This window comes from Dermacentor variabilis, chromosome 1 (genome assembly GCF_050947875.1).
Source record: "Dermacentor variabilis isolate Ectoservices chromosome 1, ASM5094787v1, whole genome shotgun sequence".
Lineage (NCBI taxonomy): Eukaryota > Metazoa > Arthropoda > Arachnida > Ixodida > Ixodidae > Dermacentor > Dermacentor variabilis.
The window spans coordinates 197,744,993-197,761,445 of record NC_134568.1 but is presented as its reverse complement, the minus strand read 5'-3'; the positions used below and the strand labels follow the sequence as shown (position 1 = coordinate 197,761,445).

At 49.1% G+C, this 16,453-nt stretch overlaps 1 protein-coding gene across 1 annotated transcript in view; it reads left to right on the top strand.

The window, feature by feature from the left end:
- LOC142590597 (sodium/hydrogen exchanger 3-like) overlaps positions 1-16,453 on the top strand; it is a 241,047-nt gene that overhangs the window by 208,300 nt on the left and 16,294 nt on the right. Inside the window, exons 2-3 of the mRNA XM_075702912.1 lie at positions 9,484-9,944; positions 11,627-11,883. Of these exons, the coding sequence (XP_075559027.1) occupies positions 9,484-9,944; positions 11,627-11,883 (718 nt within the window). The remainder of the gene's footprint in view (positions 1-9,483; positions 9,945-11,626; positions 11,884-16,453) is intronic.

Genomic DNA, 16,453 nt, shown 5'->3' with positions numbered 1-16,453 from the left:
GTTGTAAAGCGAGGCTCCAGCGCAGGAGGCGGCCATTTTTGGGAGAGATGGTCTGCAGCCATTGGAGAGGGCAGTGATCCGTCTCAATGATAAACCTCGAGCCGGCTAGATAGCATGACAATTTCTGAACGGCCCACACGAGACATGCACACTCTTTCTCGGTGGCGCTATACGCCTGCTCACGACTGGTCAGCTTACGACTAGCATACAGGACGGGGTGTTCTACTTCTCCATTTTCCCGTTGGCACAGTACAACGCCCATGCCTCGCTCACTAGCATCGCACTGAACAATGAACCCTTTTGTATAGTCTGGCGATCGTAGCACAGGCTGGCTTGTTAGGGCACTCTTTAGGGCGCTAAAAGCTCTTTCCTTTGTCTCGTCCCAGACGACTGTTTGAGGCTCTGTCTTTCTTAGAGCATCCGTCAGGGGAGCCGCGATATCAGAGTACCTAGGGATGTACCTCTGATAGTAGCCGGCGACACCCAAGAACGACCGAATATCGGTCTTGGTGCGCGGTTGCGGAAAGTCTCGCACAGCGGCCACTTTTATTTCAGAGGGGCGGCGACGACCCTGACCAATCACGTGACCGAGGTAGACAACCTCGGCCTGTGCTAACTGGCACTTAGGAGCCTTGACTGTCAAGCCCGCTTCGCGCAGGCGGGTTAGCACTGCCCGCAAGTGTGTCATATGCTCAGACCAGGATGCGGAGAATATCGCTACGTCGTCTAGATACGGTAAAGCGAATTCTTGCTGTCCCCGCAACACTTTATCCATGAGGCTTGAAAAACAGTATGGCGCGTTCTTCAAACCAAAACTCAACACTTTAGGACGGAATGTTCCCATTGGTGAAATGAACGCCGCATACCTACTAGCCTCTTCTGTAAGTGGAACCTGCCAATAACCCCTGACAAGATCTAGGGTGGAAATAAACTGAGCGCTACTAACTTTCTCAAGGCGCTCCTCGATGTTAGGGATCGGATAAATTTGATCCTTAGTGATGGAATTAAGCCTGCGGTAGTCGACGCAAGGACGAGGTTCCTTGCCCGGTACCTCAACTAAAATCAAAGGGGAGGTATAATCACTCTCACCTGCCTCAATAACACCAAGCTGTAGCATTTTCTTTACCTCAGCCTCCATAATATCGCTCTGGCGGGGTGACACCCGATACGCCTTGGATCGTACTGGCTCTGTGGAGGTAAGTTCTATATCATGAGTAAGTACAGAAGTCCTACCAGGCCTCTCAGAGAACAGACCTTGAAACTCTTGTAATAGCTGGTGTAGTTCGGTTTTGTGCTCGGGCGACAGCGGTGCTTTACTGATAAGGTCACTAATGACTTGACCGGTGTCTTCCCTGTTCGTCACTGAGCCTAGTCCCGGAAGCTCGACCGGAAGCTCTTCAGGAACGTTTACCATCATGCACACCACTGCTTCCCTTTGTCTATAAGGTTTGAGCAGATTACAGTGGTAAACTTGCTGTGCTTTCCGCTTTCCTGGCAGACTTACCACGTAGTTAACGTCCGACAGTTTCTGAACAATTCGTGCTGGGCCCTCCCACTGCACGTCTAGTTTGTTGTTTAGCGATGTGCGCAATATCATGACCTCATCGCCAACCTCAAAACGACGGGCCCTGGCTGTCCGATCATAATAAACCTTGGCCCTCTGCTGGGCCTTTGTCATTGCTTCACCTGACAACTCCTGTGCCCTTCTTAAGCGTTCGAGGAGCTTAAGCACGTACTCCACCACGACTGGGTCGTCGCCCCTACCTTCCCACGATTCTCGAAGCATGCGAAGCGGAGATCGAAGCGAGCGACCGTACACCAGTTCAGCTGGCGAAAACCCCGTAGCCGCATGCGGCGCGGTCCTTAAAGCAAACATCACCCCAGGCAGACACAGCTCCCAGTCAGTTCGATGTTCAAAACACAACGCTCTCAACACGCGCTTCATGACGGAGTGGAGCTTCTCAACGGAATTCGACTGTGGGTGGTACACTGAGCTGTGTAACAGCTTTACCCCACACCTTTCGAGAAAAGTTGTCGTCAAAGCGCTAGTAAACACTGTGCCCTGATCTGATTGGATTTCCGCAGGGAAACCAACTCGCGCAAATATGGACAGTAGTGCATTAACTATCTCAACTGAGCTGAGTTCTTTAAGCGGCACTGCTTCAGGGAACTTTGTCGCTGGGCAGATCACAGTCAAAATGTGTCTGTACCCCGTGGCTGTTACCGGCAGAGGTCCCACAGTATCAATAACGAGCCGTCTAAAAGGCTCCGTAATGATAGGTACCAATTTCAACGGCGCCCTCGATTTGTCCCCTGGTTTGCCCACCCGCTGACAAGTGTCACATGTCCTCACGAAATGGTCTGCGTCCCGAAAACACCCTGGCCAATAGTACTCTTGCAAGAGACGGTCCTTAGTTTTCTTAACTCCTAGGTGTCCGGACCACGAACCCCCGTGTGACAAGCGCAACAGATCCTGACGATAGCATTGAGGCACGACCAGCTGATCGAACTCCACTCCTCTGCGGTCTAGATACTTCCGGTACAGGACTCCACCTCTTTCCACAAAACGCGCATTTTTCCTGGCGATACCTTCCTTAACATTGCAGCGTATGTTTTCCAGGCTGCCATCCTTTTTTTGCTCGGCTAACAAAGCCGACCGGCTGACTTTTAGCAACCTATCAAGTCCGTCTGACGTAGGCGCGATGAGCAAATCAGTAGATAGCTCTTCTAACTTTCCCGTGTCGGGCGTTTCCTCTCCAGTATCTGGCGCCTTCAACGCTACAGACTCAATTTTATTCTGTTCGGGCGTGCTCTGAATATCAGCTTGCTGCGCCTCTGACCCTTTTTCGTTGTTTGATAACGTCGGCCCCGCAACTACCGCCTTTGCAGCGAGCTCCCGAACCTTCGATCTGGTTAAGGCCTGAACACTAGCTTCACCAAACAAAAGCCCCTTCTCGCGCAGGAGGTGATCGGACCTGTTTGAAAATAGGTACGGGTACTGGGGGGGCAGCATAGATGACACTGCCGCCTCCGTCTCAAGCGCTCCGAAAGGTCCTTCAATAAGCACTTTTGCTACCGGCAGACACACGCTATGAGCTTCCACGGCTTGCTTGATCCATGCGCACTCGCCCGTGAACATATGGGGTTCTACGTAAGACGGGTGAACTACATCCATCGTAGCTGCGGAATCGCGAAGCACTCGGCACTCTTTCCCGTTCACGAGGAGGTCTCGCATGTAAGGCTCGAGAAGCTTCATGTTCTCGTCAGTGCTGCCTATTGAAAAAAACACAACTTTTGGTGTTGTTTCCGGACACTGCGCCGAAAAGTGACCCGGCTTCTGGCACGTATAACAAACGCGCGCTTGCCTCATCTCGAACCGCTTTCTGCGTTCGGCTTCGGCTGCTGCCGTCTCCTTAGGTTCGGTCGCACTGCTTCCACTCGCATCCGCACTACGCGTGTTCCCCTTTGCTCTCATGGGTGTGAACTTCGGCCTCTCAAACTTCGAGCCAAATTCACCCTTTTGACCGTCCTTAGCTCCGCGAGCCCGACGCGTCACAAACTCCTCGGCTAGCTCAGCGGCTTTAGCCACCGTACAAACGTCTGGCCTATCCAAGACCCAGTATCGCACGTTCTCCGGTAACCGATTATAAAACTGTTCTAGCCCGAAGCACTGCAGAACTTTATCGTGGTCACCAAACGCTTTCTCTTCTTTGAGCCACTCCTGCATGTTTGACATAAGCCTATACGCAAACTCTGTATATGACTCACGTCTGCATTTCTCATTTTCCCGAAACTTCCGACGGAACGCCTCCGCAGACAGCCGGTACTTTTTTAGCAGACTCGATTTTATTTGGTCGAAATCCTCTGCCTCCTCTCTATCCAAGCGAGCGACTACGTCGGCCGCCTCGCCGGGTAACAAAGTGAGCAAGCGCTGTGGCCACGTTTCCCGAGAGAACCCCTGCTTCTCGCACGTTCGCTCAAAGTTAACCAGGAACAAACCAATGTCCTCTCCAAGCTTAAACGGCCGCATCAGGTCAGTCATTTTGAACAATACGCGTTCTCCTGCACCGTGTGCCTGACTTCCATTACGAGCGCGTTCCATCTCTACCTCAAGACGCTTCATTTCCAAAGCGTGTTGACGGTCACGCTCTTCTTTTTCTTTCTGCTCTTTAAGTTCGCGCTCCTGTTTCTCTTTTTGCTCTTTAAGTTCGCGCTCCTGTTTCTCTTTTTGCTCTTTAAGTTCGCGCTCCTGTCTTTTTGACCTCTCCTCAATAGTCTCAAGGCATTCAGACAGCTCGTCATCCTCAGCCTCTAACTCAAGAATAGTCCTTAGCAGTTCAGGTTTTCTTAGTTTGTCTGAGACATCCAGACCCAACTCTCTTGCAAGCTCCAACAATTTCGGTTTGCGCAACGACTTCAAATCCATGGCTGCTCTGAATGCTGCTTTCTCTACTGCTTACTATTGTCTTGCCGCAAACTAACCCGGCAGCAACGACAACCACAATTACCAGCTCTGTTTCTGACACTAACAAAAGCCTGGCAAAGCTCAGAAGAAGAAAGTCCCGCACTCACCAAACCTCGCAGGCAGGAATTCCGCGCAGTCGTTCCGCTGCAGGCAACCAGTCGTCACACAGGGCTCGTTGCACTGCTCCCGGATCGTCGTTGAGCTGCTCAGCATACAGTCAACTGCATCTCTTCGCTGCTGGCCTCCGTTGTCGCGATCTCACCGCTGGCAGACAGTTGTTTGAAGTCGGAGGCGATCTCACCGCTGCCAACCAGATGTTTGGATCGCACCGCTGGTACGATCTGTTGGGAACTCGGCGCTGACGCCCGTGGTTGTACCTGGGTCGCAAGCCCCAAGGGTAGCGTTGGCCTGGCGGCCTGGGGTACAACTGGAAGCATCCGAAGGTCCCGGCAAAGCATGAGTCGACTGGTAACAACAAAACAACTTGTTTATTTTAACATCGCAAAGAGTTGGCGGTCAGGTTGACCGAAGTAGAGAGACGGGAGAGCACTTTACTCAACAGAAGAAATCGGAGCCCTCCTTTTGGCGTCCGGGGCAGCTGTTTTTATACTCTCGCAGTTGAGGGCAAGAAGGAACCCCTCAAAAGACGAGCACGTGAATGTACAATGGGCTAATGGTGACACACACTGTCGTAGCGCTGCCGTAGCACCATGTCGAGCACGATCTCGTAGCACCCTGTCGTAGCGCTGCCGTAGCACCATGTCGAGCACGATCTCGTAGCACCCTGTCGTAGCGCTGCCGGTCGGGCACAATGACTGTAATGAGAGGATGATCCCTGCTTTCGCATCGCCTGGTTCGGGCACAATGACTGGAATGAGAGGGTGATCCTTTGCGGTCGCATCGCCGCAGTCGCGCCTGGAAACACCTGCCGATGAGCGTTGCGGCGACGACGATCGGGCCAAAATGTCTGCCGCCCCGCCGCAGTCGCGCCGGCAAAACCACGTGTCGCAGGCGAAACGCAACAGGGTGCACTTCACGCGATCGACATTAACCTGTAGCACTGCATCTACAGGATTCGTCGAAGACCAGGTGTAGTTTTGTAAAGTTAAAATCAATAGAGAGTTTTACAATTGGGGACCCAAAACTTGGGGTCCTCAAACCTCGTTGAGTGAGCCGCTATTGGATACAGAAGAGCGGTACAGTTGAACATAGCAGCGTTAGACGCAGCCGTCAGGACGACACAGCGGTGAAAATTAAAAAGCGGTTCGAAGGCGAGAACCCTGAAGTTTAAGCTCAAGAAAATGGTTAATTTATAATAAAGGTAACGACACTGCTAATTTTACGACTTATTTCGTCACTTCACGGGAAACGCTGATCCAAACTGTTCGCGCTCAGTTGGCATTATTATTTTTCCTTTCTTTCTTTCTTTCTTTCTTTCTTTCTTTCTTTCTTTCTTTCTTTCTTTCTTTCTTTCTTTCTTTGTACATGTGATGTGAAACGTCGCGTCCAGTGTACCGAAACTAAGGCGGAACCAGAATGAGCTTACTGGCCACTAAATGCTGTATAAGTATGAAATCGGTTGAAATGACATTGAAGAATTGTGTCTACGGTGTCGACTGCAACGTTCCGGCCGCATTGGCCGCGACAAAAAAAAAAAAAAGGAAAAAGAAAACAAAGAAGAAAAGAAAACGAAGGAAATGTCCAACAGAGGGTACAGCTCAAATCAAGCTCGTTCTTGACTGCTATGCGAGGTCTCATTGCCAGCAAAAGTGACCCGAAGTGGCCTCAGAGCTCGCCCTATTTCTGGATTTTTGGGTCTTCGGGTGGACGTTAACCAAAAAAAAAAAAGAAAACAAGCGTGGTCTTGGGCTCTGCGCACGCGTTGTCGTGGCCCGCTATTCTACCGAGTCCTTAAGGCTCTCGGTTTCCCATTCTAAAAATCTCTCCGCGTTTGCGTTGAGTTATCCGTTTGGTCCATCAAAAATGAACGCGGTCATTTCGTGCACAGATAAGCATACACGCGTTAAGCCCTGTCGGCGTTAGCTAATTTAAGTACGAGCAGACAATACGGTATGCGCTGACCTTATACCCGCTTCGGGCTGATTTGCCCCCAGCGAAGGTGTACAAATCTTTAGAGCCGCAACTTATTATTTTATTAAATTATGGAGTTTTACGTGCCAAAACCACTTTCTGATTATGAGGCACGCCGTAGTGGGGGACTCCGGAAATTTCGACCACCTGGGGTTCTTTAACGTGTACCTAAATCTAAGTACACGGTTGTTTTCGCATTTCGCCCCCATCGAAATGAGGCCACCGTGGCCGGGATTCGATCCCGCGACCTCGTGCTCAGCAGCCTAACACCATAGCCACTGAGCAACCACGGCGGGTGGCCGCAACTTCAAAGCTGTATGCAAGAGAGAGAGAAACATTTATTCGGACCATCGAGGTGGTTGCTCTTGAGGTCTAGTGGGTGGTGTCCTCATTCCAGGACTCCACTGGCCATATCTGCTCGACGTACTTTCTGGACGAGAGCTTCTTGTCCCGCCACGGTATCGCCGGTCAGCTGTACCTCCCACCGCTCAAATGACGTGCTAGGCGTCCTTAAGTGTTGAGGTTTGCAAGCTTTCGACCAGGCGCTACATATTTGGGAACGCAGCGAGGGATGACGACAGTGAAACGAACTGACGACGTGCCAGCAGTGCGAGTTGCTGTTTGTTCTGTGAGTTCGGGTTTGTAAATCACGCGCACGGACGCCAGCAAAGGGGAGGGCGGACATGTGGTTGCGCGCTCACGTCGTGCAGCTCGTTTCCGAATTGCTCCGGCGCGTGACTGGGAATGAAAAGGGCGCACGGCTCTCGATTCAGTGCTTCTGGCGCAGCTATGGGAAGTTCGCCTTGCAGCGTGGTGTGGCGTTCCGAGGCAAGCAGGTGATTTGCTGACAAGAGCTGACAATCTTATCTGCAGTGAGATATGTGCGCGCTATGCGAGCAGGACGCGGGGACATTCCTCGGAATACTCACCCCGTGGTTCCTGAACGTGATCAGGAAGCGTCCGCTATGTATGGCTGGAAGCGCAGGCATGCGCAGACATTCAAGAAGCCCCGCGTATTCCGCCAGAAAGGCGTGCCTCTCGGATCCTGAAGAGCGTCACAAAAATGATTCGGGAGCCATACTGACGTCAATGCGCTAGCGAGTCATGAATTTACTGACTACATACAGCCGCGCAACTTTATCGCGTTTTATTTCCTTTTTTTCCTTTCCTCGATTATTACTTTCTTCGCCAGGCATTCAGTCTCTCTAAAAGGCGGCATTCTTCAGTACCCACAAGTTTGTTATGGTACCCACGTTATGCACTAACGGCTGTTTCTCTACTTTCTTTTAAAAAACGCATTTCAAGTAAGATTGGATTCAGGATGACCTTATTGGGGGAAATTTCCGAGACGAAAAAGATTTTTTCTTATTATGTTTAACATAATAAGGCATGTAGACATTTTATAACCACCTCTGTTATCTGTGCTAATACAATGTTTCGCTAATTTCGGCAATGACGGAGCAATAATGACAACACGATACAGGATGCCTCTACTTTTCTGTGCGTAATTGAGTAGCACTTGAAAAGCGTCCCAGCCGGACTGTCTCTGAACTTCATCTCCAATTTAAGTACTCGTGATACCAGGACGTCTGCATGCCCCCATGCTTAGGTATTACTTAAATTCGCAAATTTATTGGCCTTGAGCTTTTATTAGTCTACTCAACTTCGACGATTGCGTAACACGAAAGCATACGTCTTGAATGTCGCGTAGGCGAAAAGGAGGAGGAATGACGCGCGTGTAGCGTTCGTGTCCCGAGTGTCACGTGCGCGCGACACCTGGCACGTGGGCTGCAAGAGCTTGTCCTTATCGGCGTGGTGAATTTGTAAACGCTGTCGCACTTCCGCGTTTGTTTCAGTATTCAGCAAACGACGCCTTGGAGACCCCGCCGGTTTCGAGCTCATTTCCCGCCGTGCGGGTCATAGTGATGGCTTCGAGCGCGGGGTGCCAAGTGCTCCCTGAGCCGCACCTCTCAGGATCGACCGCGTTTCGCTTTTATATTCGTCGCGAGGAGGCCCGCCAAGACCGCGGAATCCGATACGAGTGCCAACACCGCTGTACCGATAATCAGCGTGACCCCATATTTTCACCCAAAAGCGCTCAACCAACGACCGGAATACCTAGAGCTGATATGCGCACAAGAAAGAAAAAAAAAAGATCATCCCTGATTTTCAGGAAGGAAGAAAGTCCCGCGCTAAAAACGATAATATTTTCGTCGAGATGATGCTATTCAATCTAAAGCTCGCTACAAGGCTGTTGACATTTCTGAACATCGCGTTTTTCGTGGCTTTCTATTTCCTAATTTCGCGCCCTAAAACGTCTTTTGCGTTATCACTATAGGGAAGATCAGTGCTAGTTGACCAGTATCTGTAAATATTACTGGTTCTAAGCTCTCCCTATAGAGGCAACAGCAACTACGTTTCAGGGCTTCACTCCAATACAATACACAGGTGCTTACTGAGGGGGCTCCTTCGGATTATGTTGGACAGCCACTAACGTGCGTGCCCTTTATTCTATGGCGTATAAATGCGTGTAGAACAAAGGCGCGGGGATGGCTCGATAATGAAAGCGTCTGTGCCTTTTAGTATATTACTGCCTCATTATACTTGCTGTGTTGTGTTTATGTTCTACGGTGCAGCGAAATTTAGCCCAACAATTTACGCTCCTCTGTCACCGATGTATTCAAGAGCAAGCAATCGCTGAGAAAGCGCATCCTTCGGGAAGCCCCTGAAGCAAAACGCAAGAACACATTTACGAGAGAAAGGGTTGAAAAGTGGAATCATAACCACGGATAGCAGTGCATGAAATTTTGAGCCCCTAGGGATTCAGCATTAGGGTAGCGGGCACCACGAGGTCCAGCGAGCCCAGTCGTTGACAGTGTCCCCTGGCAGCAGTCCTGACATGCGTGGTGATGTTTCTGATGTCGCAGGTTTCCATGTGACGCCCAAGTTGCACTTGATCTGCCCCGAGAGCTGCATTCTGATCGTGATCGGTGTGGTGATCGGGCTGCTGCTCTTCTACACGGGCCTGACATCAGTGGGGCCGCTGACGCCGGACGTGTTCTTCCTCTTCATGTTGCCGCCCATCGTGCTGGACGCCGGCTACTACATGCCCAACCGGTCTTTCTTCGACAACCTGGGTTCCATCATGACGTACGCCGTGCTGGGCACTGTGTGGAACGCTCTTACCATCGGCCTCTGCCTGTGGGCAGTGGGCCTGAGCGGCCTGTACGGCACGTCCGTGCCCCTCCTGGACGCGCTGCTCTTCAGCTCCATCATCTCCGCCGTTGACCCAGTGGCCGTGCTGGCTGTCTTCGAGGAGATTCACGTCAACGACGTCCTCTACATCCTCGTCTTCGGCGAGAGCCTGCTCAATGACGCCGTCACAGTGGTCAGTGGGCGCGGCTTATCAGAGTTATGCAGCGATGCATTCTACGGGAAGCTCTCTTACATGCTTTGCCATTGAAAGAGAACTGGCGAGGGCGGGCATCTACCGAACTGTAATTAAACGTTTCAGGAATGCCAATTTTTCCCGCAAAAGCTTTTCTCACAAGAGCTGTTAATTCATGAATTTTATGATTGTACATTTAAGTGAAGAGCTGAGTATCTTTGTTCAAATTTCATTGTAGTAATTGCTGCGGCTTTCACAAGTGAAACAGTTCGTGGGGAGAGAGAGGGAAAGTCGAAAGGTGGGGATGTTCACGAAAACGGAGGTCCGGTTGGCTACCCTACGATGGCAAACGATGGTGGGAGAGGCAGATATATAAGAAGGAAGTAAAGAGAGACGGAGAAACCACGCACATAGCACGATCACACTGACAAAAGCAGACAGAAGTTAAAACTAGTCAGTGCTAAAGCTGTTTGTGCAAATATGTTGCCCTTATGAATCGAAATCGTGACATTATCGCCCTCTGCTGTGACGGCCATCTAGCAGAGATCAAGATAAGTAACGTATTCACGAGTTTTGACAACGAAACTGAAAATATCTAAATCATTCGAAAGCCGTAATATACGAAAAATAAAATATACTTCTATATATATTCAATTTTGTGTAGGGTAGCAAATTGGACGAAGTCTGGTTAACCTCCCTTTATTTCCCTGTCTCCCTCTTCAGGGCTTCGACCCGCCGCGGTGATTCAGTGGCGATGGCGACCTCGTGCTGATGAGCACGAAGTCACGCGTTTGGTTCACGGCCCCAGCGGCCGCATGTTGACGAAAAAAAAACGAAAAAAAGGAAGTTCGTGTACTTATAGTCAACTGCACGTTAAAGAACGTTTGGTGGTCCAAACTAATCCGAAGCTCCACTACACGGCGCTTCTTGTTGCCCCATTATTGTTTTCTTTTCGGACGTTCAGCACAATGAATCAATCGTTTTCCATATAGTGCGTAGACAGAGTATAGTCCATCGATCGTTGTTTCTCTCATTAAAGAGGATAACATTTTCTTCTATATATCAGCAAGATTCTCAAAATATTCGGTTGTTTGTTACTCGACCCATAACTTTTTACGAAAAGTGCGGAGTATTATTTGGCTATGGGCAACATTTTTCAAGCTTTCGAAAATGGGCTTGGGATGGAAGTCATCTAAAGACACAACGGCAATCATTGGAATTGCCTTCTGTAATCTGTGCAGTCTTGTGAGACTGGCGCTTGTGCCACAGTGCCACAAACAAGGTGACAATAACTGATGACGGGACGGCCGCCATAGTCATCCAGCAGTGCGAGAAGAATTCGTACAGACATGTTCAACGTGAAAATACCATGACATGACGCGTGCGCACTACTAACTCTAGCTTTGATCAGTTGGCGCAGCCCTATAGCGTTGCAATTGGGAGGTAAGGCATAATCGCACAAGGAAAAACGCTGCAACGAAATCCACACACTTACGTTTAGGTGCCAGTTGTGCTGGCAGTTAGAATACCATCCTCTGGAGAAATAACTGCCCGTTACGTAATGCGTTATCAATGCCGCGTGCGGCCGCTTGCCCCACAGCGTGCATCGGCCAGCCAGTGAATGGTGCGACCATTTCCACTGGTCCCTACACGAGACGATAAAACTGTGTGATGTGGCGCAGGTGCTGTACCGCATGTTCGAGGGCTACACGGACATGGGCACGGAAAACATAATACCGACGGACTACGTGTACGGCGTGGCATCCTTCTTCGTGGTGGCGCTGGGCGGCACGGCCGTCGGCATCCTCTGGGGACTGGTGGCTGCCTTCGTGTCGCGCTTCACGCACCACGTGCGCGCCATCGAGCCCCTGTTCGTCTTCATTCTGGGCTACCTGTCCTACCTCAGCGCCGAGCTGTTCCACCTGTCCGGAATCCTCGCGTGAGTTGCCATACCCGGCGTCACCCCCCTTAGCATCAGTGCCTCATCCATCCAAGTTGACGTTATTCAGAGTACAGCGAATCAGTAACACTTATTGTGCTCAGCACAATGCGAGAAATTTGTACTTCGCAATTAGAGCAACGTACTATAAACAGTACGTCGGCAGTTTGTCGTGTGCGTATAATGACCACGAACGCTTATATCTCCTCCCGTTTCTCTACCGCGGGTGAGCTTTAAAGCCACGGCGCTTCAATTATGCTTCAGGAACTTTCCTTTCCTTTCTTCTTCTCCTCCCTTAAATTCGTTCTCTTAACTACTACACACAACAGCGCTCGCATTCGATCCCATAGGTGAGATGAATATATATATATATATATATATATATATATATATATATATATATATATATATATATATATATATATATATATATATAGAAAATTATCAGTCATAGCACTCATAGTACAGCCCTTTGGGCCGTTCTCTTTTTCGAAAGTAGTCTTATTAGGATTATTATAATTACACGAAGGTATTTCGCCCTCTGAGCAGCAGTCCTTGAGATAGTTACTCGGCCTAGCTTCCCACGTTAAGAGTGCCGCCCTCGCACCTGTTTAAGCTTTTCGTAGACTCTAGAGCTATACTATGTCCGCGAAGCCTTGAGCGATCGGAAGGCACCTTTTCTGCGCTTGGCCGGCAGAGAAGGGGGCTTTGTTCCGGCCACAAATTGACCATCGCGGACAACATCAGTCCCTTTCCACGTAAGTATGAGGCTCTGGACAGGAGCTATGGCGCTTCAAAGTTAGCTGGAGCCTGACGGACCAACCGACTGAGCTATCTTTTCGGGCAACATCCAAGGGTCACGAGTTCAAATCGCCTGTTCTCTCCTTTTCTTTTCCTTCTTTTTTTTTCTTCCCCCTTTTTATTATGTCTTTTCTTTTAGTTTATCACTGTACAGGGACCCTCCTAAAAAAAGGGAAAAAATATTCTCTATTATGTATGGCCCCACATGTGCAGGTCATAAATACCAGGTTCTCTAGATGAGTGCCATCCTTGCGGTATAACCGAGCTCAGATTGGTCCACCTTGACTGATCAAATAAGGCCCCACTGTAGGTTAAATGAGGCGTACAACTCCTGCGCGGACGGTAGAGTATCCGCCTCGCGTGCAAGAGGACCGTGGTTCGAATCCCGGTGCCGCGCGATTCTCCACCGGAAAAAAAAACCTTGTGTTGAGAAAATTGCACAAACAGGCCTAGAGTGCGGCCTGATCCCGGTTACCAGAACCGGTAACGCACTCTCTCACCAGAGCAGGATTGGCCACCCTGGTGCAGTACTTGGCCACAACCTCCTATATGAATACAACAATCAAACCCCGGCCCACAGTCCCCAGCAGCCGCGAAGCAACTGACCACGGCGGCGGTCAGATCTGTGACGCAGCAGAGGGTGCTAAGAATACCTGGCTCCGGACAGGCCGTCATTGGAATCTGAACCTGCAGCAACGTTTAACATTAGAACGTTATCTAGTGAGGCGAGTCTAGCAGTGTTATTGGAGGAATTAGAGGGCAGTAAATGGGATATAATAGGGCTCAGTGAGGTTAGGAGGACAAAAGAAGCATATACAGTGCTAAAAAGTGGGCACGTCCTGTGCTACCAGGGCTTAGCGGAAAGACGAGAACTAGGAGTCGGATTCCTGATTAACAAGGATATAGCTGGTTACATGCAGGAATTCTATAGCATTAACGAGAGGGTGGCAGGTCTTGTTGTGAAATTTATTAAGAGGCACAAATTGAAGGTAGTACAGATCTACGCCCCTACATCCAGTCATGATGACCAGGAAGTCGAAAGCTTTTATGACGACGTGGAATTGGCGATGGGTACAGTCAAAACAAAATACACTATACTGATGGGCGACTTCAATGCCAGGGTAGGCAAGAAGCGGGCTGGAGACAAGTCAGTGGGGGAATATGGCATAGGCTCTAGGAATAGCAGGGGAGAGTTATTAGTAGAGTTTGCAGAACAGAATAATATGCGGATAATGAATACCTTTTTCCGCAAGCGGGTTAGCCGAAAGTGGACGTGGAGGAGCCCGAATGGTGAGACTAGAAATGAAATCGACTTCATACTCTGCGCGAACCCTGGCATCATATAAGATGTAGACGTGCTCGGCAAGGTGCGCTGCAGTGACCATAGGATGGTAAGAACTCGAATTAGCCTAGACTTGAGGAGGGAACAGAAGGAACTGGTACATAAGAAGCCAATAAATGAGCTAGCGGTAAGAGGGAAACTAGAGGAATTCCGGATCAAGCTACAGAACAGGTATTCGGCTTTAACTCAGGAAGAGGACCTTAGTGTTGAAGCAATGAACGACAATCTTATGGGCATCATTAAGGCGTGCGCAATAGAAGTCGGTGGTAACTCCGTTAGACAGGAGACCAGTAAGCTATCGCAGGAGACGAAAGATCTGATCAAGAAACGCCAATGTATGAAAGCCTCTAACACTACAGCTAGGGTAGAACTGGCAGAACTTTCGAAGTTAATCAGCAAGCGTAAGACAGCTGACATAAGGAACTATAATATGGATAGAATTGAACATGCTCTCAGAAACGGAGGAAGCCTAAAAGCAGTGAAGAATAAATTAGGAATAGGCAAGAATCAGATGTATGCGTTAAGAGACAAAGCCGGCAATATCATTACTAATATGGATGAGATAGTTCAAGTGGCTGAGGAGTTCTATAGAGATTTATACAGTACCAGTAACACCCACGACGATAATGTGAGAGAGAATAGTCTAGAGGAACTTGAAATCCCACAAGTAACGCCGGAAGAAGTAAAGAACGCCTTGGGAGCTATGCAAAGGGGGCACGCAGCTGGGGAGGATCAGGTAACAGCAGATTTGTTGAAGGATGGTGGGAAAATTGTCCTAGAAAGACTGGCCACCCTATATACACAATGCCTCATGACCTCGAACGTACCGGAATCTTGGAAGAACGCTAACATAATCCTAATCGATAAGAAAGGGGACGCCAAAGACTTGAAAAATTATAGACCGATCAGCTTACTGTCCGTTGCCTACAAAGTATTTACTAAGGTAATCGCAAATAGAATCAGGAACACCTTAGACTTCTGTCAACCAAAGGACCAGGCAGGATTCCGTAAAGGCTACTCAACAATAGACCGTATTCACACTATCAATCAGGTGATAGAGAAATGTGCAGAATATAACCAACCCTTATATATAGCTTTCATTGATTACGAAAAAGCGTTTGATTCAGTCGAAACCTCAGCAGTCATGGAGGCATTACGGAATCAGGGTGTAGATGAGCCATATGTAAAAATACTGGAAGATATTTATAGCGGCTCCACAGCCACCGTAGTCCTCCATAAAGAAAGCAACAAAATCCCAATAAAGAAAGACGTCAGACAGGGAGATACGATCTCTCCAATGCTATTCACAGCATGTTTACAGGAGGTATTCAGAGACCTGGAGTGGGAAGAATTGGGGATAAAAGTTGATGAAGAATACCTTAGCAACTTGAGATTCGCTGATGATATTGCCTTGCTTAGTAACTCAGGAGACCAATTGCAATGCATGCTCACTGACCTGGAGAGGCAAAGCAGAAGGGTGGGTCTGAAAATTAATCTGCAGAAAACTAAAGTAATGTTTAACAGTCTCGGAAGAGAACAGCAGTTTACGATAGGTAGCGAGGCACTGGAAGTGGTAAGGGAATACATCTACTCAGGGCAGGTAGTGACCACGGATCCGGATCATGAGACTGAAATAACCGGAAGAATAAGAATGGGCTGGGGTGCGTTTGGCAGGCATTCTCAAATCATGAACAGCAGGTTGCCACTATCCCTCAAGAGAAAAGTGTATAACAGCTGTGTCTTACCAGTACTCACGTATGGGGCAGAAACCTGGAGGCTTACGAAAAGGGTTGTGCTAAAATTGAGGTCGACGCAACGAGCTATGGAAAGAAGAATGATGGGTGTAACTTTAAGGGATAAGAAAAGAGCAGATTGGGTGAGGGAACAAACGCGGGTAAATGACATCTTAGTTGAAATCAAGAAAGAGAAATGGAGGGGGGGGCATGGGCCGGACATGTAATGAGGAGGGAAGATAACCGAAGGTCATTAAGGGTTACGGACTGGATTCCAAGGGAAGGGAAGCGTAGCAGGGGGCGGCAGAAAGTTAGGTGGGCGGATGAGATTAAGAAGTTTGCAGGGACAACATGGCCACAATCAGTACATGACCGGGGTAGTTGGAGAAGTATGGGAGAGGCCTTTGCCCTGCAGTGGGCGTAACCAGGCTGATGATGACTATAAAAAGTGGACAATAAAGCAAACGCGGCACAATGATAACAAAACAGAAGGAATTCACGCTAAAGTGCGCTTTCGGACGCCTGGTTCATTCTACGCAAATAATTTCCTAGTAATCTAGATATACCATAAAGGGATTAAAGAGTGTGTTGTCCTGCGCTTTTTTCTTCACTGCCGCCCTCGTCTAGTCGCACTGCAAATGTGATTTTTTTCGAATATGCACCGGCTAGCCAAATTTCAGATCCTTGAGCTTCA